Source organism: Heterodontus francisci, chromosome 13, assembly GCF_036365525.1.
Source record: "Heterodontus francisci isolate sHetFra1 chromosome 13, sHetFra1.hap1, whole genome shotgun sequence".
NCBI classification, from domain to species: domain Eukaryota; kingdom Metazoa; phylum Chordata; class Chondrichthyes; order Heterodontiformes; family Heterodontidae; genus Heterodontus; species Heterodontus francisci.
In genome coordinates this window covers 8,829,127-8,854,520 of record NC_090383.1, presented here as the reverse complement: position 1 = coordinate 8,854,520, position 25,394 = coordinate 8,829,127, and the positions used below count along the sequence as shown (strand labels likewise).

Sequence of the window (25,394 nt, the reverse complement as noted above, 5' to 3'; positions counted from 1 at the left end):
ACTCAGCATCTATGCTCCAACACTCTGCACCCCACCTGAAGCTAAAGACCAGTTCTACGAGGAACTCCATAATATCATTAGTAGCATCCCCAAGACCGAACACCTGTTCCTGCTGGGGGACTTTAATGCCAGGGTTGGGGCCGACCATGACTCATGGCCCTCCTGCCTTAGGCGCTATGGCGTTGGAAGGATGAATGAGAATGGGCAGAGACTGCTTGAGTTGTGTACCTATCATAACCTCTGCATCACCAACTCGTTCTTTCACACTAAACCCTGTCACGAGGTTTCATGGAGGCAACCAAGATTGCGTCGTTGGCACCAGCTAGACCTCATCGTCACAAGGCGAGCCTCCTTAAACAGTGTTCAAATCACACGCAGCTTCCACAGTGCGGACTGCGACACCGACCACTCCCTGGTGTACAGCAAGGTTAGACTCAGACCAAAGACGTTGCATCATTCCAAGCAGAAGGGCCACCCGCGCATCAACACGAGCAGAATTTCTCACCCACAGCTGTTACAAAAACTTCTAAATTCACTTGTGTCAGCCCTTCAAAACACTCCCACAGGGGATGCTGAGACCAAGTGGGCCCGCATCAGAGACGCCATCTATGAGTCAGCTTTGACCACCTACGGCAAACGTGCGAAGAGGAATGCAGACTGGTTTCAATCTCATATTGAAGAGCTGCAACCTGTCATAGCCGCTAAGCGCATTGCACTGTTGAACTACAAGAAAGCCCCCAGCGAGTTAACATCCGTAGCACTTAAAGCAGCCAGAAGCACTGCACAAAGAACAGCCAGGCGCTGCGCAAACGACTACTGGCAACACCTATGCAGTCATATTCAGCTGGCCTCAGACACCGGAAACATCAGAGGAATGTATGATGGCATTAAGAGAGCTCTTGGGCCAACCATCAAGAAGATCGCCCCCCTCAAATCTAAATCAGGTGACATAATCACTGACCAACGCAAACAAATGGACCGCTGGGTTGAGCACTACCTAGAACTGTACTCCAGGGAGAATGTTGTCACTGAGACTGCCCTCAATGCAGCCCAGCCTCTACCAGTCATGGATGAGCTGGACATACAGCCAACCAAATTGGAACTCAGTGATGCCATTGATTCTCTAGCCAGTGGAAAAACCCCTGGGAAGGATAGCATTACCCCTGAAATAATCAAGAGTGCCAAGCCTGCTATACTCTCAGCACTACATGAACTGCTATGCCTGTGCTGGGACGAGGGAGCAGTACCTCAGGACATGCGCGATGCCAATATCATCACCCTCTATAAGAACAAGGGTGACCGCGGTGACTGCAACAACTACCGTGGAATCTCCCTGCTCAGCATAGTGGGGAAAGTCTTTGCTCGAGTCGCTTTAAACAGGTTCCAGAAGCTGGCCGAGCGCGTCTACCCTGAGGCACAGTGTGGCTTTCGCGCAGAGAGATCGACCATTGACATGCTGTTCTCCCTTCGTCAGATACAGGAGAAATGCTGCGAACAACAGATGCCCCTCTACATTGCTTTCATTGATCTCACCAAAGCCTTTGACCTCGTCAGCAGACGTGGTCTCTTCAGACTACTAGAAAAGATTGGATGTCCACCAAAGCTACTAAGTATCATCAGCTCATTCCATGACAATATGAAAGGCACAATTCAACATAGCGGCACCTCATCAGACCCCTTTCCTATCCTGAGTGGCGTGAAACAGGGCTGTGTTCTCACACCCACACTTTTTGGGATTTTCTTCTCCCTACTGCTCTCACATGCGTTCAAGTCTTCAGAAGAAGGAATTTTCCTCCACACAAGATCAGGGGGCAGGTTGTTCAACCTTGCCCGTCTAAGAGCGAAGTCCAAAGTACAGAAAGTCCTCATCAGGGAACTCCTCTTTGCTGACGATGCTGCTTTAACATCTCACACTGAAGAGTGTCTGCAGAGTCTCATCGACAGGTTTGCGGCTGCCTGCAACGAATTTGGCCTAACCATCAGCCTCAAGAAAACGAACATCATGGGACAGGACGTCAGAAATGCTCCATCCATCAATATTGGCGACCACGCTCTGGAAGTGGTTCAAGAGTTCACCTATCTAGGCTCAACTATCACCAGTAAACTGTCTCTAGATGCAGAAATCAACAAGCGCATGGGAAAGACTTCCACTGCTATGTCCAGACTGGCCAAGAGAGTGTGGGAAAATGGCGTACTGACACGGAACACAAAAGTCCGTGTGTATCAAGCCTGTGTCCTCAGTACCTTGCTCTATGGCAGCGAGGCCTGGACAAAGTATGTCAGCCAAGAGCGACGTCTCAATTCATTCCATCTTTGCTGCCTCCGGAGAATGCTTGGCATCAGATGGCAGGACCGTATCTCCAACACAGAAGTCCTCGAGGCGGCCAACATCCCCAGCTTATACACACTACTGAGTCAGCGGCGCTTGAGATGGCTTGGCCATGTGAGCCAATGGAAGATGGCAGGATCCCCAAAGACACATTGTACAGTGAGCTCGCTACTGGTATCAGACCCACCGGCCGTCCATGTCTCCGCTTTAAAGACGTCTGCAAACACGACATGAAGTCCTGTGACACTGATCACAAGTCGTGGGAGTCAGTTGCCAGCGTTCGCCAGAGCTGGCGGGCAGCCATAAAGGCGGGGCTAATGTGTGGCGAGTTGAAGAGACTTAGCAGTTGGCAGGAAAAAAGACAAAAGTGCAAGGGGAGAGCCAACTGTGTAACAGCCCCGACAAACAAATTTTTCTGCAGCACCTGTGGAAGAGCCTGTCACTCTAGAATTGGCCTTTATAGCCACTCCAGGCGCTGCTCCACACACCACTGACCACCTCCAGGCGCTTACCCATTGTCTCTCGAGATAAGGAGGCCAAAGAAGACATTTAAACAATGAGAACTTACTGCATAACAAATGTTTTGTCCATTTGTTTAAATATGGCACGAAACTGGGAGTTGTTCTAATAACCCAGTGGGTAAAGGTATTAAATTATGTAAAAGACAGCACAAAAATGGGACATTTTGCCCAACTGATTTTTACTGGTGTTTATACTCCACGTGAGCCTCCTCCTAATCTAATTACGTCTTCCCACCCTGCCCCCAAGAATATGGAATCTGGCTTAAACTCACAACTTTTGGCCTTGAGAGGTGAGAATGCTACCAGCGAGCCAGGGTTGACATCATAAAGAAATGGAAAACTTCCTTTTTAATTGATACTTACCATTGCTGACAAATGCATTGATTGCATGCAGTGATGTACTGACAGTGGGGTATGATTCTTGTATTGAGGACACTGCAGACTGAAACAGCTTTGTCCTAAAGTTGCATTTTAAGCATTCTGTCGCTGGTGATCAGTCAGAGCATTGGGCAAAATAATGTGTGAATCTCTCAGTGGAACATACAGCCAGTTTAGTCATTTGTATCAATAAAGCTGCTTTAATAAAGAAAAATATTTTTTCTGTAATGATTTGCTGAAGAGTAATGAGCCATAATCACTTGAGCCATCAATATTTAAGCATTTTGGAGGGTTTTATAATCATCTGCCAAGTAGATATATATAGTTTCAACTGGAGATGTGATTAAAGGGGCTAAATGTACTGTCAGTAGTCAGGGTTTTATGTACAAAGTTTTACTTGTTCTGTTGGCCCTCACTAAATGTGCATTACAATTTAGCTCTGTAGTAAGTGGGGTGCTGCTTTCATTGAATTTTGGTGTGCTTCCACTTTGAGTTTTAGTATTTATTATTTTGTGATGTTTCCATTTTGTATGATGTTTTTAAATAATGATTTTGTTGATTTTCATATGTTGTGATTCATTGGTTCTCATTTGTTGGTGCCTTTTGGAGGCAATTTTTTAACCAAATGGGGACTGTTTTAAATTTAGGCACAGGAGAACTGGATGCAGAAGAGTAACCAACTTGCATTTTCACAGCACTCTTCAACTACAAGAATATCTCAGAGTGCTTGGCAGGAGGGAGAAGTAGGAAGTGAAGGAATTTGTGGAAAGACGGAAGACACAGTTAAAGAAAAAGGTCTTTAGAAGGCTCTTAAGTAGAGAGGCAACATTATTTGGGAGAGCTCCATAGGGCAGAGGAATAGAGAGAAGGAACAGTAACTTAATTAAGTTAATGGGGAAATGAAATGAAAGTTAGAATGGGCCATTTAAGTAATAAATATAATAAAATTAAAACTGCCAGTACTGAAGAAATAGAACAGGAAGAAAAACAAAAGCAAAGACAGTGTAAAATATTTTACTTGAATTCAAAGTGTTTATTTTTGTTGCATTAGTTAAAAAAAAATACAGAAATAAAACTGCTCCTGATATTTGATGGCTTAATACTATCACTTAACTAAATGGTCTATTCTTGTTCCTATGTTTGAGATAACGTCATACCCAGAAGTCTAGAATTGCCTGAAGCTACTGGCAGTCTCAGCCTAATATTTGTGCCCTGTAGCTTTATAGAATGATTACACCTTTTTTTTGATTTTGTATTTTGAAGTGTATGATTAGTTTTCCATGTTGTGTAAAATTCTTCACCAGTGATTTCTTAGTCCAAGTATGTTATTTGTTGATGCTAAAGACCCGGTTGCTCAGCGTATTTTAAGAGTCTGTATTTAAGCATTGATTATTCTGGTGGTTTCCCATGAAGGTAAGGCTCCAATTGGTTTATTTTGCTGTGTAATTCTGTACTTAAGGTGCTTAATGTTTTAGAAAAGATAGTATCTATTATTAATCTGTTACAACCCTTTGTGTGTAAAAATCATTTATTTGTAGCACGTCTGGGCAAATTCCCAAATTCTAGTTCATTCTTACTGTTATTGTAAATCTGCATAGATAATTGATAACATTTCGTTTGAAATGTCGGCAATTTGACAGCCTCCCTTCCAAAAGACAATGATGAAGTGGAAAGAGTTCAGAAAAGAGCATCAGGAATGATTCCAGGACTAAGAGCTCCGAATTATGAAAAGCAACCTATGGCTGAACTTGTTTTTGTTGGAAAAAAAAATACTAGAGACGTGATCCAGGTTTTTAAAATATTGAGAGAAATGGATAAATAACTTGTTTGCACCTATATTAACTTGGAATATGTGTGCAGAACTAATGGAACAAATATAAAATTAATATGGCTTAGGCAAGACTTAAGATTAGAAAGGATATTTTTCATTAGAATACTGGATATTTAAATTAAATCAGATAAATTAGTTAATGCTGCGTCAGCTTTTTAAATGACTTGGTTGAATATTTGGTTTAGGGCAGGCGTGAAGATTATATTGTAAAATTAACAAATGTTTTGTGGAACATGATGGTTTCTGATGTGCCAGACTACAGAAGTGTGACTCCAAAGAAAGTCATTGGTACAGGCTATATAATGCAGCATGTATGGCTAGATAGATATTCTGCAGACTTTCTCGATTTTCCTCAGGAGATTGATCGGTAAATTGAGGGCTATGATAGACTAGTTTTTACATGTTATGTGAAAGGAACAAGTTTGATTGATGGAATAGCCTTTTCTCATTCTATGCTTCCTTACATTCTTGAAAATCATCTTTGGATATCGGGCAAAATTGTGAGTCTTTGCTCTGATAGGGAACCTCCCTAGATCAAGCATAGGCTAGAGGTAGGGCTGGAATGCAATAGACCAAATTCTGCGCCCTGTGCTCACATCCAGCAAGGCTGTTCATCAGCAACAGAATCTTGCAATTTCCACATCTCAAGTCTCTATACTATGTACAAGATCATTTCATTTACACTGGAAAGACATGTCCACCTAAAAATCAACATATTAAATGTTCCTGACTAATCCAACTACCAAGCTTTTGCTGGATAGGATTGGCATGTCTGCATCCGTTAACCAGCAAGAATTGCAGCATCAGACCATTTGGTAGAGTCAGATCTCTTTCCCTCTGCCAGGACCAGAAACAAAAATGTGATGTGCAAAACCATTAGCATTGCTCCTTTAGAGAGCACGCGCTTCACATTATTTGAAGCAAAACATTGACTCAGAAAGCTACATGACTATACCAAATGGACTTTTATGGGTCTGCTGAAAAATTACCCAGAATATAAATACTCTCAGCAGAAAGGATGCAGCAGACTGCTGAAACCAGCTGAATTACCTCAAAAGAATGGATTGGATAAAAAGTAACAGACATTAGAGGTAAAGGTGAAGTTTCTATAAATGTAAACATTATCCATCAGCCTCTCCATCAGTAGTTAATATTAAAGCCACGTGTTATATATCTAATGGTACAACTGAGGAAAACATATTACGGAGCATGTAGAATCACAGAATTGTTACAGCAGTGTGCCAGCTTGCTGCAAGAACACTCAACTAGTCCCACTCCTCTGCCCTTTCCCTATAATCCTGCAAGTCTTTTCTCTTTAGGTACTTATCCAATGATTGAATTCCAGCAGGTTCAGATCCCTTCTGAGCATCCTACTTACTTTTTCCACATAGCAGGGCTGAAGACGACAATGTTAGTCAGCATAGATGAACCTCCAGGATTTGGTTTAGGGCATGTCTGCCATATCAATGTTGAAAAAGGCCACTGCAAGCACCAACCCATTATTGAGCATCCATCTTTTGGTCTGAAGATTGATACAACTTACGGTTGGTTCGACCTTAGGGCATTGATAAGCCAAAAACTTCTGCAGCACTGAATAATTGTTGAAAGCTTCAGTAGGAGGGGGAAGTTGATGACAACGTACACGTGGCCTCTGTGCATGTGTGCTAGTTCATCTAGAACTTGTCAGCTAATATCAGGACAATCGAACACCCAAAAGTGGCCTCCCAGTCTGAAAAGCATGAAAGTATCAGCAATTATTTCTTCAAGCACTATGATCTCCATAAATTAATTCAGATAATCACAGTACAACATAGAGATGGGTGCTTGATAATACAAAACCTGAACTTTATAGAAATAAATTCAGGAGCTTGCATCTAAAACTCTAAAATGAGGAACAATGGAGAAAGGGGGAGGTTTGGGGATGGTGATTAATGTTCGTACCAGGCATGTTTTCACATTAGGTTGCAGAACACATACTTTGCATTGTCCTTCATTAGGATGCAAATTCTGTACTGATCAATTACAGCAGGAAATTTGTAGACAGACCATTAGCAGTCTGGACTATAATTTGTAAAAGCAAGAGGTGACTTTTGAATAGGGATTAGAGTGTGTGTATCAAGGTAAGTAATGTATTAATTTTATGGCTTTTAAAAGTTTTCCCCAAGTATAGTATAAGATTTACCAGGGTCAAAATTTGATTTTTTTTTTTAAACTTCACTTCGAGGGCTCCAAGTTAACAGTCTGGCAGAGAACATATATATGTGGCACATATAGTCTAAATTCTATCAGCATCAAGACTCAAACTAGAGCCCATAGGTTAGAAGGCAAATGCCTTTACAGCACTGCCAGGACATGGCAACTGACTAGTCATTTCTCCAAACTATGAGCAAATATTAAATAGTTTAAAATGGTTAAAGAGCAAGGACACAGATCAACCACTAAACCAGGTCTAAAAAGAACTCTTCCACTCTTGCATAGCGAAAAGCAGGTGATGACAAAGTATTAATGCAAAGAGTGAAAGCAGTTTCTTAAACAAAAGCCGATTGAGAGAAATAAAAGTATCGTAATAAGTTGTTACCTCCACACAGGTTACAACTGACTACTTCAGTCTTGGTCCTCTTCAGTACAATTTATTACCATCGTCCCATTTCATGAAATGCTTACACAACAGTGATGAGCAGTCATTTTATTCTGTAGTGCCCATTCCATTTCAAAGCTTACGTTTTATTGTTTCTGCTTCTAGTTAGTCATGGGACTGGGGAAATTTTTTGATTGAAGCTATCTGGTCAAATGCAATATCAGTTTTGATGGTTAAAAATGCCCATTCAATATTGCCAATATAAAGCAGTATAGTTAGCCATCCAGCTCTACTGCTATGCTAGGAATGAGCTGGAGAACATTCATCACCTCATTAATGTTTCTCAATTATTAGAATGCACAAAAAAGTTATAGAACTGTTTCAAGTCCAAAGCTCAGTTGGCTTACACAATTGCCTTCTTTCCTCCTCCCCCTACCCCCAGCAATAAATTCCACAAACTGAGTGATAGCTTTAAAGAGTAAAATCTTGCATAAAAATCAGAATATTTCTGTTCAAAACTTTTTATTGGGATTTTCTGAAAAATGGGCACAAGAAAAAGTCACAACATACAGACATGTTACAAAGCATTAAACAGTTGGCAAGTACTGATTACACAAATTGGGAGAAGCTGAACTTGAATGTAACATACAAGTTGCTTAACAAAATATTTATGCAACTATAAACCAAATTATGGGAAGTCATCTCTTAAACCAGCTATTACACTACACAGCAACAAAAACTCTTGCAGGCAGTTGAAAGGAACACAAAAAGAACAGCCTGAGGTACTACAGCAACTTGCCTACTTTTGAAATGGTGCTCTGTCATCCAATTAGTCAGAAGACCAACAACCACCTGTACCCAATGCAGGAGTGTGCAATTGAAGAAATGATTTGTAGAAAATTACAAAGTCATGTAACTGGCTGATCTACTTGACAAAAAAAAACTTGCTAACATCCCAGCAGTTTTCTAACCAAAAGATACATTACAGTTCCAAAACATTGAGTTAGTTGCAGTACACTGTACATGTCAGTGTTTGAGATCTCAAGGTACAAAAAGTACCTGTATTACCAATAATGAAATGGATAAATCTAAGGGCACATTAGAACTGATCATGTAATGCTCATGTTTTAGAAATTATGGAAATGCATGCACATCTTGAAAAGAAAGCACACAACAGTAGTGCATTGTTGTATCAAAATATTTAATAAATATTAATTTCCAAAATTTATTGCCAGGAGCAACACAAAGATGCATCCTCATGTTCATATAACACTAATGTCACAATACACAAGAAAACATCAAGATCAAGGTTTCACCAATGAGATTACCATGTTTACGAGCCTTTTCAGTTCTCAGTAGAGATGTACTCTGCAGAAGCACTTGGATTCCCTCAGCTAAGGCAGGCAGTGTGGCGCGGCATTTCCACATAGTGATCTCACTGGAAAAATCTACCATTCAAGTATTCAACAGCTAGCTTATTAGAATACTTCCTAAATGCAGGTATGTTATTACAAAAATCAAATCTACAAGTGGTTCAATAATATATCCAGGGTGAAAGATCAGGATTTACAAAACAATGTTGTGCTGTGCTTTTAACTCAAATGTACTATCTAGAGATATTCAATTTTTTAAAATTTTTTTATTTTTAAGTACATGCAACCACTCACATTTCAGTTACACAAAAGTAAATAGGTTAATTTGTTCCCTTACAAGTGTATTTTGTTGCAGACTGTCTGCCTGTCACTCAAATGTTTTTAACTCTAAAGCAGCAAATATCAAAAGCATTCTAGGCTAATGCTCTCCGCTGTCTCAAATTGATGTATACAAAAAATATCCTGGCCAAAAAAAAGAGCTTGAAGTGATATAGAAATTGATCCAAAATGTCTGACATTGTACAAAACAGTTCCAAGGCACACAGCCAATCCTAGTGCTAAAAAATAATCTATTCTGCATCTAGAGCACACCTCAAAATTTGGCATGAAGGCAACATTACTGAAACACAAAGAAACAATTCATCAAAAATAAAGGAGCCATAAGCTTACAAAGCTATCAAAACCTTCAAATCTAAACATACATATAAATAAAAGGAATGGTATTTAAGGCTCTTGATTATTTAAGTTATTAAATCAAATATACACAGTGATTAATTAAAAAAAGTATTTACATTTATACAAAATCATAAACACTTGGCCTTTTATTAAATTCTTCATCTGAACAGCAACTGCTGACATTGTGCCCCCAACAAAAAAAAAAATCATCTTGGATGTTGATGATTGCTGTGGTTTCCAGCTGCAAAGGCACTTTCAAATACAGAACTAGACTAACAAAGTCAAACCTATTATACATAACTTAACAATACTGAGAAATCAGAGCCAGTAAAAAATAAATAAAAATTCACCATCTTAAATTAAATTGGAAGTGGGCAAACACCTACAACTGGGTTTCAGTTTGAAAAGGGCAAGGAATCCTAATTAGACTGTGATTTAATTACAGAATGGTTCAGCAATGCATCAACAGCAACTGAATTTACATTAGGGCACTTTGACTAGTTTTGCATAGAGGTGAGATGCAGCCTGTGTAATCTCAGCCAACCACAGCAACTATCAATGCCTGTGTAAGTCAGTTTGTCTCAACTTGAACGAACATAGGGATTCTCTGCCAATAATATTCTTTACAGTCAAATATTACAGAACAATTTAGGGACTATGACTTTGAGCCTTCAGGGATAGCAAAAGGCTGTGCATCTTTAATATTAAATAGGCAGCACCGCTGACTGCTATACAATGTATTCCATGTGACTCAAGCTCTGCGCACTTTCCAAGTCTCTGTTATCTTGTTTATTTGTCCAATTCGGATTTTTCGTAGGAGTGCCTTGTGCCAGTTTTTCATCTCTGTCTACCAGTGTGTATGCGGGCTGCTTGGAAAACCTTGTCTTTTGCTGGTGCTTGTCTACATCCACTTCTTCAAGCTCTGAGTTATGCGTCCTTATTTTGGCAATTTTCGAATTTTTGTTTTCGTAGTCTTTGCTGGTGGAACTATTCATTCCATGCTTCTCGATGGGATTTTTTATTTGATGCAGCTGCTCTCTGACATTGTTTGTGGTGTCGTCAGATGCCGTGGGAGTAGGACTGCTGCGTTTTCTTCGACGACGTATCCACCAGAAGAATAGCATTACGAAGCAACAAATCCAAACAACAGTGATCACTGAGCTCAGCAAGGGGACCAGGAAATCTGCAATGAGAAACAACGGCATGAAGTGAGGTCAATGGGAATGAAAATGTGTACTTTAGAAGCTCCCGAAGCCTTCACTGGAAAATGCATGAGCTAGCACGGAGCCACAGAAACAAGAACTGATTCGCAGTCAACACAGAGTTGGTTCATCTCAACCAAGGCAGCAACTGGATTGCTACAGTTAAACTAGCACCCCCCAGCATTCGCATTCCTGATCACAAGCCAATGACACCACAAACACATGCTTGTGAATGCCAAACGGATGGAATCAAGAGATACCTTCAAGCATTACTGCCCACAATCTCAGACTACGTACCAAGTTGGTCAAGGCAATAAAAAGCTGCTTGGGAACCCGGAGAGAGGAGAAAATTCTAAAAAGAAAAAGTTATACATAGGTTCCCTAACTACTTCTGCCATTACAATGAGGAACTGTGCTGAGAGAAAGTAGTGTTATAACTCTGGCCATCCCTGGAAACATTGGGTATAGAAGGCAAAACACAGGTGGTTTTGATTTGGAGGGGAGAGTTTGGGGAAAAAGGGAGGTGAAAACAAATATCAGTGAGGTGCTGACTGGTAACTGTCAAATTATTAAATACGTGCTTATTTATATTCAGAACTAAGTTTTCCAATTTGTCTAGCAAATGTTAAAGACCTGGTACTAAGGTGGGTTTTGCACACATGGCTATCTCTCTGGGAAAGGGTAGTAGACATCCTGCTCTCTTGCACACATCAACCCCAATCGACAACCAACCATCAGGAGGTATGGTAGAAACCAGACTGACTGTAGCTGTTTATTTGTCCCTATTCTTACAGGAAAATGCCTCAGGCAACCTGAGCTTTACAGTCGCCTTTTTTCTAAACTCCCATTTACATTGAATCTTACCTGGCTTGAGAGGTTCATGCAATGTTTGAACTCGAACCTCTGCGACAGCTGCAAGAATAGTGTTGTTTCCATCACGTTTACTGATAACATCTGTAATTTTTTCGGTTATATCTTTGATTGGATTCATTTCCTGGAGTGAATTATCAACCGACTGCAGAGGTGGGGGGGGAAAAAAGTTAAACTTTTTAACAATCTGGACTTATTGACACCAAGTCCCTTTGAAACATTAATGATGCAGGGAAATACTTACTATTGCCACATTAATCTCATTAGCGGCAGAGCGGGTTTGCTCACAGACAAGGTAAAGCGAATATTCCACTGAAAGGTTGCGCAAAACCTGCAGACGCCTCAGCTCCGTACAAATTTGTTCAATGGTAACACCCTGAAATAAATCAAATCAAACCATAAGATATGAAGCAGAGACTCTGATGCAGCTGCAATGGACACAAGGGAAATGCAGAAGAAGTCATTATAACAAATGCTTCATGGAATATAGGTTAAGGAGCAATTTGAAAGATTTTTTTTTTTTTAAATGGATTTTTGAATGGAATGGATAGGGTAAAGAGAAACGTTTTCCGCTGGTGGGGGGAGTCTAAGACGAGGGGACACGAGATTTTAAAATCAGAGCCAGGCCATCAGGTGAGAAGTTGGGAAACACTTCATGCAAAAGGGTGGCAGAAATGTAGAACTCTCTCACAAAAAGTAGTTGGTGCTAACAATTAATTTTAAATCAGAGATCGATAGATTTTTTTTTCTAGCCGAGGGTATTAAGGATATGGAACCAAGGCAGATAAATGGAGTTAGGATGCAAATCAGCCATAATCCCATTGAATGGCCAAAATAGACTCGAGGGACTGAATGGCCTCTATCTGTTCCTGTTATCACATCTATAAAAAAATTCCTTATTTAAAAAGCCACTTTGGAATTCTTCAAAAGTGAGGGGTACGGTATTACATGGTGGTTATGTTATTGGACTAATAATCCAGGGGCATGAATTTAAATCCCACCCATGGCAGCTGGGAAATTTAAATTAAATAAACCTGGAATTTTAAAAAAAAACTAGTCTTACCTAATGGCAATGGTGACCATAAAACTACTGGATTGTCTTAAAAACCCATCTGGTTCACAAAAGTCCTTTTGGAAAGGAAATTGGCCGTCCTTACCCGGTCTGGCCTATAAGTGACTCCAGACTGACCACAATCTAGTTGACTCCAAGCTGCCCTCTAAAATAGTCTCAAACCATTCAAGAACCAGTTGACCACCACCTTCTCAAGGGCAATTAGGGATGAGCAATAAACCCACATTCATAAATGAATTAAAAACAGTACTTTGACATACCGGTCGCAGCATTTCCTTGTTAATAGCGAGAGTGATCTTAGCACAAGTACTGTCAAGGTAATCAGTGTTCGGCTGGCATCTGGTTTTCATCGGCGGGCGACTAGACGAGCATTCACCCAAGCCCACACATGGAGGAACAAAGCAGTGGTCATCCTGAACAGGGAGGCAGGTTTGCCATGCTGGACAACTGCCACGGCCTTTCCCATGAATCCTGCAAGGTTTAGGTCCGCACCACATCTACAAGACAGAATTTATTATCTAATGAAGCAGGGGCGGAAGACAGAAGAAACGGAAAGAGAACAAAAGGGAAGGTGTGTGACAGGGCAGAGGGCAGGCGAGATTAAATGACAAAGAAGTCATGGGACAAAGGTAAAGGGAGTGCTAATGGTGTGGTGAAAGACAAAGCATTAGTCCAAAGAGTGTTAACAGAATAACAGCTCTGTCCAAAAGCACAAACATGAAAAACCAAGTTTAAGACAGGCACATGGTTAAAAATAAAATAAAAAACGACCAGTCATGCTCTGAAATGATTGAACTCAATGTCGAGTCCGGAAGGCTGTAGAGCAGAATTGTAACTTTTTAATGTAAAAACAAACTAACTTAATATAAAAAGGTCGAATCTAAGTCAGTTTTACTCTCACCTCCTTCCCCTCTCGCCCCGCCCCCCCATTCTTTGTTTATTTCTTTCATTAGAAAATAACTTCATTTTCACAGATTCAAGTGCTTTGTTGCACTTATCATACCTTTGTACATGTAACTCTGCCATTGTGACACTGACATCCATTGCAGTCTTCTTCCCATTTAGCTCCATGCGATGCAACGCTGTCTTTCAGAATGCAAACTGTCCCTGTAACTACAGGTGGAGGGGGAGATCAAAACTAGAGCACTTGATTCAAAGAACGTTGAGAAAAAAAAACAAGGACATGCTTGAGAAATTTTGCAGCCCCCCCAGCCAATTCTTTCCCTCCTTTTACTCCTCTCAACATCTAACCCATGACAATTCAAGAACAAGGTTAAATTCACTGATGTGGAAGAAAACCAGTATACTAAAACGCTCTTCACTGTAAATGGAATGGGTCTTAATAACTAGATTAAAATATATACGACTATACAAAAATAGCTGGCTCCTCCTAGCCAGGGGCCTATTCAGTCCCTCAAGCCCATTCCATCATTCATTGAGATCGTGGGGAGGGGGTGGGAAAGTAGATGTGAGATAGGTCCACTCGAAAGGCCATATGGTCTACTCCTGCTCCTATTTATGTTTGATCTGCACCTCAACTCCATCCACTCGCCTTGGTTCTATAACCTTCAATATTCTTACCCCCACCCCACCAAAAAAAAAAATCTGAGTTTTGACATTTTCAATTGGCCTCAATAGCTTGTTGGTGAGAGTTCCAGATTTTCACAGCCCTTTGTGTGAAAGAGTGCTTCCCGACATCACCCTGAATTGTCTACCTCTAATTTCAAGGTTGCGGCCCCTTGTTTCTATCTACCGGACTAAATCCTTTAATCATATTAAGCACTTCCATTAGATCATCCCTTAATCTCAATATTCAAGGGATACGTTCAATATATTTAAATCCAATGTGCTTGGAGACTGTTTTACCTTCTTGACATCTTAGACCACTTCGTCCTGGAGGGCAAATACAGCGATAGCCATTGATTTCATCCACACATGTCGCCCCATAAGCACAGGGTGAAGACTGACACTCATTGATGTCTGAAAATTTAATTGTTTGACAATAAGACAAAAAAAAACAAACTTGTAATACTCAACTGTCACAAGATAATCTTAAAATCTCATTTTTTTGTCAGAACCTCTCACTTTAAGGATAACAGAAGGGTGCAATTTTCATAATTTATCCAAAAAACACTTTTAAAACAACGTTCCCTTGCAATAAAATATTTTTTTAAAACCTGCAATGTACTCGGGAGCAAGAACACTAAATAATGCGAAGCAGACACAAATGAGCCAGCTGCGAAAGGAATATTTGGTCTTGATCTTTTCCGCCCGGCCCTCTGAGGGTAATGACTCGCTGCTCGGGTATGTTTAACAAAAGCTAGTGAGGTTCAATAATGAACAGAGGTGGTCAGCAGCCTATTTGGCTACAGTGGCATCACAACTGAGTCTTCACCTAACAAGGTGGGAGAGGGGGGGGGGGCACCAACTCAAGACACCAGAAATTATACCTAGGACTTCTCTGATCTGCATGGTTCACTGGATAAACTCAACAAGTCATCAGAACAGCTTAGAGTTTTAAAAAAAACTAAAGCAGAATGAAATGCCACAAAATTGTTTTAATCGTTCAAAACAAATGAAACCCTCATTTTGATTAACTAGTTCTTTTAGAGTACCAGCTTGCTTTGGTGTTACCACTTTCAGCAACTCATAGGGCCCTCCTGTAGTTTCACATGACAATAATCAAACTAGAATACAACAGAAGCACAGTTAAAATATCCTTTGCAAACTCATGGCGATTGGCAAAGCAGTGCACTCAGGAGTTGAGTTTAAGCTGCTCAGTGCACCAGCTTTCAAGTGGGAGAGAGTAAAAGCAGTGCAGAAATAACACTAGAATTAGAACATTACAGCGCAGTACAGGCCCTTCGGCACTCGATGATGCGCCGACCTGTGAAACCATCTGACCTACACTATTCCATTTTCATCCATATGTCTATCCAATGACCACTTAAATGCCCTTAAAGTTGGCGAGTCTACTACTGCTGCAGGCAGGGCGTTCCACGCCCCTACTACTCTGAGTGAAGAAACTACCTCCAACATCTGTCCTATATCTATCACCCCTCAACTTAAAGCTATGTCCCCTCATGTTTGCCATCACCATCCGAGGAAAAAGACTCTCACTATCCACCCTATCTAACCCTCTGATTATCTTATATGTCCCTCAGCCTTTCCTCGTAAGACCTTCCCTCCATACCAGGCAACATCCTAGTAAATCTCCTCTGCACCCTTTCCATAGCTTCCACATCCTTGCTATAATGCGGTGACCAGAACTGCACGCAATACTCCAGGTGCGGTCTCACCAGAGTTTTGTACAGCTGCAGCATGACCTCGTGGCTCCGAAACTCGATCCCCCTACTAATAAAAGCTAACACACCATATGCCTTAACAGCCCTATTAACCTGGGTGGCAACCTTTAGGGATTTATGTACCTGGACACCAAGATCTCTCTGTTCATCTACACTACCAAGAATCTTCCCATTAGCCCAGTACTCTGCATTCCTGTTACTCCTTCCAAAGTGAATCACCTCACACTTTTCCGCATTAATCTCCATTTGCCATCTCTCAGCCCAGCTCTGCAGCCTATCTATGTCTCTCTGTACCCTACAACATCCTTCGGCACTATCCACAACTCCACCGACCTTAGTGTCATCCGCAAATTTACTAACCCACCCTTCTACACCCTCTTCCAGGTCATTTATAAAAATGACAAACAGCAGTGGCCCCAAAACAGATCCTTGCGGTACACCATAAGTAACTAAACTCCAGGATGAACATTTGCCATCAACCACCACCCTCTGTCTTCTTTCAGCTAGCCAATTTCTGATCCAAAGCTCTAAATCACCTTCAACCCCATACTTCCATATTTTCTGCAATAGCCTACCATGGGGAACCTTATCAAACGCCTTACTGAAATCCATATACACCACATCCACTGCTTTACCCTCATCCACCTGTTTGGTCACCTTCTCAAAAAACTCAATAAGGTTTGTGAGGCACGACCTACCCGTCACAAAACCATGCTGACTATCACTAATGCACTTATTCTTTTCAAGATGATTATAAATCCTGTCTCTTATAACCTTTTCCAACATTTTACCCACAACCGAAGTAAGGCTACAGGTCTATAATTACCAGGGCTGTCTCTACTCCCCTTCTTGAACAAGGGGACAACATTTGCTATCCTCCAGTCTTCCGGCACTATTCCTGTCGACAATGACGACATAAAGATCAAGGACAAAGGCTCTGCAATCTCCTCCCTAGCTTCCCAGAGAATCCTAGGATAAATCCCATCTGGCCCAGGGGACTTATCTATTTTCACACTTTCCAAAATTGATAACACCTCCTCCTTGTGAACCTCAATCCCATCTAGCCTAGTAGCCTGAATCTCAGTATTCTCCTCGACAACATTTTCTTTCTCTACTGTAAATACTGATGCAAAATATTCATTTAACGCTTCCCCTACCTCCTCTGATTCCACACACAACTTCCCACTACTATCCTTGATTGGCCCTAATCTAACTCTAGTCATTCTTTTATTCCTGATATACCTATAGAAAGCCTTAGGGTTTTCCCTGATCCGATCCGCCAATGACTTCTCGTGTCCTCTCCTTGCTCTTCTTAGCTCTCCCTTTAGATCCTTCCTGGCTAGCTTGTAACTCTCAAGCGCCCTAACTGAGCCTTCACGTCTCATCCTAACATAAGCCGCCTTCTTCCTCTTGACAAGCGCTTCAACTTCTTTAGTAAACCATGGCTCCCTCGCTCGACAACTTCCTCCCTGCCTCACAGGTACATACTTATCACGGACACGCAGTAGCTGCTCCTTGAATAAGCTCCACATTTCAATTGTTCCCATCCCCTGCAGTTTCCTTCCCCATCCTACGCATCCTAAATCTTGCCTAATTGCATCATAATTTCCTTTCCCCCAGCTATAATTTTTGCCCTGCGGTATATACCTGTCCCTGCCCATCGCTAAGGTAAACCTAACCGAATTGTGATCACTATCACCAAAGTGCTCACCTACATCTAAATCTAACACCTGGCCGGGTTCATTACCCAGTACCAAATCCAATTGGTACTAGTTGGAATTATACCAACAGAGGTAGTTTAGGAATTTATTAGTTTGCGGGATGTGGGCGTTACTGGCTAGCCCAGTATTTATTGCCCATCCCTAATTGAGGTTGAGCTGCCTTCTTGAACCACTGCAGTCCTTGGGGGTGTAGGTACACTCATAGTGCTCTAAGAAAGGGAGTTTCAGCATTTTGATCCACTGACAGTGAAGGAACGGCAATATAGTTCCAAGTCAGGATGGTACGTAGCTTGAAGGGGAACTTGCAGAGGTGGTGGTGTTCCCATGCACCTGCTGCCCTTGTCCTTCTAGGTGGCAGAGGTTGCGTGTTTGGAAGGTGCTGGTGAAGAAGTAGCCTTGGTGAGTTGCTGTGGTGTATCTTGTAGATGATACACACTGCTGCCACTGTGTGTCAGTGAAGGGAGTGAATGTTGAAGGTGGTGGATGGGGTGCCAATCAAGTGGGTTGCTTTGTCCTGGATGGTGTCAAGCTCCTTGTGTTGTTGGAGCTGCACCCATCCAGGCAAGTGGAGAGTATTGCATCACACTCATGACTTGTGCCTTGTAGATAGTGAACAGGCATCAGGAAGACAGGTGGTGAGTTACTCGCCGCAGAATTCCCAGCCTCTGACCTGTTCTTGTAGCCACAGCATGTGTGGCTGGTCCTGTTCAGTATCTGGTCAATGGTAACCCCAGGATGTTGATAGTGGGGGATTCAGCGATGGTAATGCCATTGAATGTCAAGGGGAGATGGTTAGATTTTCTCTCGTTTGAGATGGTCATTGTGGCAACATAAGACAAACAGGTCTGTAATTAACTAGTTTATCCTTCCTTCTTGAACTAAAGGTTCTACATTAGCTAATTTCCAATCCCACAACACACTAACACAATAACCAGTTGGCTTTTAAGTAAATGTGATGCAAATAAAGAGGTTAGAGTTCAGCTCTTTCTACAACTACTCGTATTTACTGTTCAGTGAGGACATCTCTCGGCCAATATAATTAAGGATTCAGTAATTTAAAAAAAAAAGCCTTAATCAGCAGTGGTGCCATATTGTAATACTCACTTATCCGGCAGTCAGGTCCCGCAAAACCAGGAGCACATTCACACCGATACCAGTTCTCGCCATCCACACATGTGCCACTATTGTAACTTAAAAGTATGAAGTTAGAGTTAGACATGGAGATGCTATAATCAGAGAAAAGAATCCAAAAATATTTTTAAAATACAAAAACCCTCACTTACCACGGGTGTGGATTGCAGTCATTTGTATCTAGAAGACAAATCAGGAAAAATTAAGGTTTTAATGATAAGTCGCAGACACATTTGGGAAACAAAATTTCCACTGTACATGCGCCTTAAGGTGGTTACTTGTTAACAGGCCTATGATTAAAGTGTAGGAAGTCATTTACTATTTGTCAAATAGGCTGTTACTCTTCTGAATGGATTCCAGGCTTTCACCATGGACTTTGCTAAATACATCTTGACAGATGTGCACATAGGGAGGCAGTCCTTGTAAAGTAACTAACAGGAAGAAATGAGTGGAAGCAGACATTTCGCTGATCAGCCAAGAATGTTGGGAACAAGATCACATCTGCGTTCATTTATGTAATTTGCGTCTCTCCCAGGCGCAGGTCTAGAGCTGGGCAGTAAAATGGATATTAGATCTGGCAGAGTCACAGTTAAAATGCTTATTTTGCCTGCTTTCACAAAAACAAGGCCCAGAAGAGAACAAACATGATATTGAAATTACAACACAGATTCAAGTTGCTGGCCATAATTTGCTGTAGCAGTGAATCTAACAGCGTCTGCCCTTAGTTAGACTTGCCCTCGCACAGTCTTTTACATTTTGTGCGTGGCAAGTTGCTGAAAGTGCAAGCTAGTAGCATTGCAGCGAGGGAAACCTAGCATCTGGGACAGGAGTGAACAGGTCAAGGACTGAGAAGGAAGTGTAAATTAGAGCGGGTGAAGTCACTGTCAAATCAGGTAGAGAAAGAAATGGAAGGGAAAAGAAAGATTGGGTTAAGAGAGGGGAAAAAGATAATAGAAAAGTAAAAAGTTTAAATGTTACATTTAAATCTTCAACAGCAATTAAAACTTAAAGGATTGAGACGCCACACTAGTAAGAGTTAACTTTCAGTGCCAGAGGGGTTGATTTGGCAGTAATTAAAAGGGTACTTAGAACAAAATGGACAAGATTTAACTTTGTGGCGAGTTTAGTTTGTATTTACTGCACAAATACAGCAACTCCACATCATTCAATTCATTTCAATGGGGCCAGGCAGTGAGTTGCCATTTTTGTGAACCCGGTGTAGCGGACTAACTTGGACAGACATTTCTGTATTTCTGCCTTTAAACACACATCTGCCCCTCGCATGAAGTGAGTGTAGCATTTGCACATAAACAGCAAGCACCATTAGCCTCATTGATCTTTTGACAGCAAATTACAGTCATAGGAATAGCAAGCGACCATTTAGTCCCTCAAGCCTGCCCCACTATTCAGCGAGATCATGGCTGATCTATGTCCCAACTCCATATACCTGCCTTTGCCTCATATCCCTTAATCCCTTTGGCAAACAAAAATCCATCACACTCATTTAAAATAATTGATCTGGAATCAATTCCAAGCTTCTACCACCTAATTTAAGTGTAGAAGTGTTTCCTAATTTCACTCCTGAAAGGCCTGGCTCTAATTTTCAGACTATGCGCCCTAGTCCTAGACTCCCCAACCAGTTCAAATACTTTCTATCAGCCTTACTATCTTGAAACCTTCAATCAAATCCCACTTAACCTAAATTCCAGAGAATACAACCCTAGTTTGTGTAATCTCTTCATAATTTAACCCCTGGAGTCCAGCTATCATTCTGGTAAATCTACACCGCACTCCCTCCAAGGCCAATACATCCTTCCTAAGGTGTGGCACCCAGCACTGCTCACTGTATTCCAGGTGTGGTCTAACCTGGACGATGTATAGTTGTGGCTTAACTTCTACCCTAGATATGAAGACCAGCATTCCATTTGCCTTTTCCTGTACCCTTAAGACATTTTAATGATTTCTGCACACCCATTATCACTTGCCTGCATAGAACTCTGCACTCGAAAAAAGTAATTTGCTGTGTGAAGCATGTTGAGCTGTTTTGGCAATGGGACAAGGTGTTTCATAAATGAAAGGTCCTTTTTCATTAAGGGAAAAGGAAGTGTTATTACATTTTTGACTGTTAACAAGAGCAACCCTCAGCTTTTATAGTTCTGCTGCCACAAAATACTGATACTCACTCTGTGAGCACATGAATCCTTCCCAGCCTTCTTTGCAGACACAGGTAAAGGAATCTCCACTGACCACACAAGTCCCGCCGTTCTGACAAGGATTTGGTAAACAGCTACTATTTCTTGCTATGGGACGGGGATGGAGAAAAATAAAGATCAGTTTTTGCCAACTGCACCATGAGAAAATGAGGCGTAAAATAAAATAATGCAAATATTTACCGATGTTGCAAGTGGCGCCTTCCCAGCCAACAGGGCACATACACTTAAACGTATCACCTTCATCATAACACGTCCCGCCATTGTTGCACGTGGCTTCGTCACATTGGCTATCTCCTGCAAAGCACAAGTTTAAAAATTGTCCACACCAGATAACAGTTCTGCTTTCTTGTGCGAGCAACACAATGAATATAAACAAAAACATGAGGAAATAAGCAAAGAATACTTACTAGAATGGCATGTTTTGCCTTTCCAATCATTCTTGCATTCACAGTAGAAGTCATTCACCAGATCCTGACACTTGCCTCCGTTCTGGCATGGGTTTATACTGCAATCATTAATATCTGCAAAACAGAAACGCAAAGACTAACTTGACAGCTGCACACCAAACACTTGTTGCTTCAGCTATGAGGTAGCACTATTTCACACCAAGCAGTGCCATTTTAAAAAAGTGCACCTTCACACACACCCCTCTTTATCTGTGTAACCTCCTCCAGGCCTACAAACCTCCAAGGTTTCCACACTTCTCCAAATCTGACCTCTTGCCCATCGCTCCACTATTGGCACCATGCCTACAGCTGCCCGAGGTCCCAACCTCTGGAATTCCCTTCTTAACCACCTCCCCCCCACCCTTCTGACAAGCATTTGTCCTAATATTTCCTCATATGGCTTGGTGTCAAATTAACACTCCTGTGAAGCACCTTATGATGTTTTAATACATTAAAAGGCGCTATAGAAATGCAAGTTGTTACTGCAATGCCTGCCTGGCAAATACAACAAAATCTATACATCAAAATCAGGTTTCACTAAAACTATCCAGCTTCGAAATTTCTAGCCTTAGGAATACAAGCAACATCTTGAGGCATGCACCAACTGCATCACAAATCTATTAACTGAACAGATCACAAAACAATTCTACATCTTGCTTTAAACATTTGAGTGCTGCAAAAACAACTTGGAGATAGCACAACTTACTGATTTGGCAAAGGATTCCTTCCCACCCTTCACGACATATGCACTGATAAATGTTGACTCCGTCAATGCAGGTGCCGCCGTTTTTACAGGGATCACTCTCACAGTCGTTAATGTCTGCAATGGGAAATGTAGGTGGTCATTTTCAAAAATAAAAGTAAACTTCTGTTTTTCAACAGTCACTATTCTTCAGTGACGTGTAAAATTCTCAAACTTCAAACCAACATTTTGATCAATAACACTAAATGAGCAAGTTCCTGCTGATTTCGGATGCAATCTGATCAGAGAAAACGGAGCGCAGATAAAGACTATTAAATAGCCTGAATGTTTTAATCTCATGTTGAAACAAAGATTTCCGCTTCAAACAAACTACAAACTTAAAGACAGAAAATTGATCACAAGTTTTAAAACTGCACTCTGTTACCAAGTGTGGTCTCCCCACAAGTGAATTCTGTGTCAAGATCAGGGACAACCAGCTGATTATTCACAGATGCCACAAGGTCACAAGGGAAAATAAAAGCCTTGCTAGTCAAGGAAATATGTCCAACCTACAGCATAGTCCAAGGTTCAAACAAGAGGTACTGCTCTTCTAGTGCAAGAGCAGTTATGACCTGCAGCTCAACATTTACAGAGGAGGAACTGAAGCAATTATTTTTAAATGGGGCTTCGGGGGGGGGGGGGGGGGGGGTGGCGGGGAGAAGAGAAGAGAGATGGGGGAGGGGCACAGTCAAGGGGAGGGAGAGAGATGGGGAGGGAAGGAAGCAGGGGGACAGAGGCAGAGAGAGAGAGAGAAATGTCATTCTTACTTTCATGACAGTAGGTGCCAGTGAATCCCTCATTGCAGTCACAGGTGAATTTTCCCGCTGCCTGACTCTTGCATTTCCCATGAGGCCCACAAACATTTGAAGAGATGTACCGTATCCCAGCAGGGGTACTGTTGGATGCTACACCAACGGTACAGCTGTCAATAACTGAAAAATAACAGGAAACAAAATACTTTAATGGAACTTTTCAGACCCATGTCAATGAACTCTTATTCAAACGATAACAAAAGACATCCAGATGCATATACAGCTACTGATAAATTCCTCCACAAAATACTTTAAATTAAGAGCATGGTCTCAAATTTTGGAAGAGTGCCACTACTCCACATCAAACAAGGATTTTTTTTTGTTGCACAGGGCAATGGGGAAAGTGAGTGGGAAACCACAAATGTAATGTTTTAGACACAGAACACAAAGATGTGTTGCCATGACGGTATACAATTTGACTGCATTTTTTTCTGAAAGTATAAACAATTGAGGTACATACATTTTCTTGCAAACATTAAAACATATCAGAAGCAAGCTGAGGAATTATGATTGCACTCTGTGGTAGGTCTGACCCAACACCCTCCATCCACATAGAACAGAATGAGAAAGCCACTGAGCAATTATTAGGCGGAACACACACAGAGCTAGTTAATGGTTAGCCAGTGCCTGTTCCCTTGAAAATAACGTCCTTTCCTTTCTGTAGGAAAGGATAGCTCAAGATTCCCACAGCATCCTGGAAACATCGAAGAATATGCATTTTGTTTATGACAGGGTTTATAATAATGCCTCAATGACCCAATAGCCGTGCCGTGTACCAATAACCCAGTTGGAATGGCACGGAACATAAAAGAACATGCATGCTATCTTATAACTGGCATAACTTTGCTTAGCATTTTCCCCCCCCATAGCACTTAAGATAAGAGAAAGCTGCTTAAGCAAGTAACTGGGATGTACCTTCACAGGGAGTAGTTCGGCAGTGGTCTTTCAAATGGGAACAATTTTTTCCTTCATAGTCCTCTGGGCAGCTGCAGAAGTAATCATTGGCCAGATTAAAGCACTGCGCCCCATTCCGACATGGATTTGGCTCACAATAATCAATGTCCAGCTGCAATGTGTAAAAAGGGAAAGAGTTAAGTTCTTCTAACCTACAGAGGATAGGCAATATCAAACATTCAAAAAAAAAGAGGTCAACAAGACAAAGGCAGCACATTTATAACACTTCAACCCTTCCACCTAGAGTTTAATCGCACTCCAGTTAGCACTGACCTATAGCACTATTGTACTTCTGGGTTTCAACATTACTCATCTGCAAGTTATCTTGAGAGATATGAACTGCCTAACTTTTTTTTCCTTCGGGTTAAAAGGATCGCTCTGTTACTTAGCAGGTAAAGGAAATATGAAATAGCCATGCAGATCAGAAGGTCCCCGGCGTGATGTGATCATGGGCAGCTCGTTAAACTCCAGCCAACGGCTCTGGCACCACAATTAACATTAACAACCCTGGGGTTGAAGAGGGGAGGGGATGGGAAGAAAAAAAAAGGAGTTCCTGATCACGTGATTTTTTGGTGGAAAGATGCAGAAGGTGCAGAGCGAAGACAGGATTGCCTGTTAGTTCTTCCCTTTCAACCCCTACAGCGGACTCCCTTGTCTGGAAGTCGCATATAAAATACAATCATGTGGAGCTCCAGCAGGAATTAATGCTCAAGGGTAGGGTGAAAATAAAAGAATTGGTTCAAGAAAAAAAAAACACCTGCATTTCCACAGCATCTTTCACGAGCTTTGCACTTCAAATATACTTCATTGACTGTAGTCATTTTTTTTTTTGTTAATTCATTCATGGGATGTGGGCATCACTGGCAAGGCCAGCATTTATTGTCCATCCCCAATTGCCCTCGGGAAGGTGGTGGTGTGCCGCCTTCAATGCAACTGAGTGGCTTTCTAGGCCATTTCAGAGGGCAGTTAAGAGGCAACTACATGTGGGTTTGGAGTCACATGTAGGCCAGGTAAGGATGGCAGATTCTCTTCCCTAAAAGGACATTAGTGAACCAGATGGGGTTTTTTTTTAATATAAACAATCCGGTAGTTTCATGGTCACAATTGCTGAGACTACTTTTTTATTCCAGATTTTTAATTAATTGAATTTAAATTCTCCAGCTAATGGTGGGATGCGAACTCACTTCTCCGGATCATTAGTCCAGGCCTCTGGATTATGAGTCCAGTAACAACCACTATGC

The 25,394-nt window shown here is 41.5% G+C and overlaps 1 protein-coding gene across 1 annotated transcript in view; it reads right to left on the bottom strand.

The window, feature by feature from the left end:
• Nucleotides 1-8,821: 8,821 nt before the first annotated feature.
• Nucleotides 8,822-25,394, bottom strand: part of jag1b (jagged canonical Notch ligand 1b) — a 47,672-nt gene continuing 31,099 nt past the window's right edge. Inside the window, exons 13-26 of the mRNA XM_068044327.1 lie at nt 24,115-24,265; nt 23,155-23,319; nt 22,352-22,465; nt 21,607-21,720; nt 21,380-21,493; nt 21,170-21,286; nt 19,139-19,166; nt 18,960-19,045; nt 14,696-14,809; nt 13,833-13,942; nt 13,090-13,326; nt 12,002-12,133; nt 11,752-11,902; nt 8,822-10,868 (exon numbers count right to left, since the gene is read on the bottom strand). Of these exons, the coding sequence (XP_067900428.1) occupies nt 10,414-10,868; nt 11,752-11,902; nt 12,002-12,133; nt 13,090-13,326; nt 13,833-13,942; nt 14,696-14,809; nt 18,960-19,045; nt 19,139-19,166; nt 21,170-21,286; nt 21,380-21,493; nt 21,607-21,720; nt 22,352-22,465; nt 23,155-23,319; nt 24,115-24,265 (2,088 nt within the window). The 3' untranslated portion in view covers nt 8,822-10,413. The remainder of the gene's footprint in view (nt 10,869-11,751; nt 11,903-12,001; nt 12,134-13,089; nt 13,327-13,832; nt 13,943-14,695; nt 14,810-18,959; nt 19,046-19,138; nt 19,167-21,169; nt 21,287-21,379; nt 21,494-21,606; nt 21,721-22,351; nt 22,466-23,154; nt 23,320-24,114; nt 24,266-25,394) is intronic.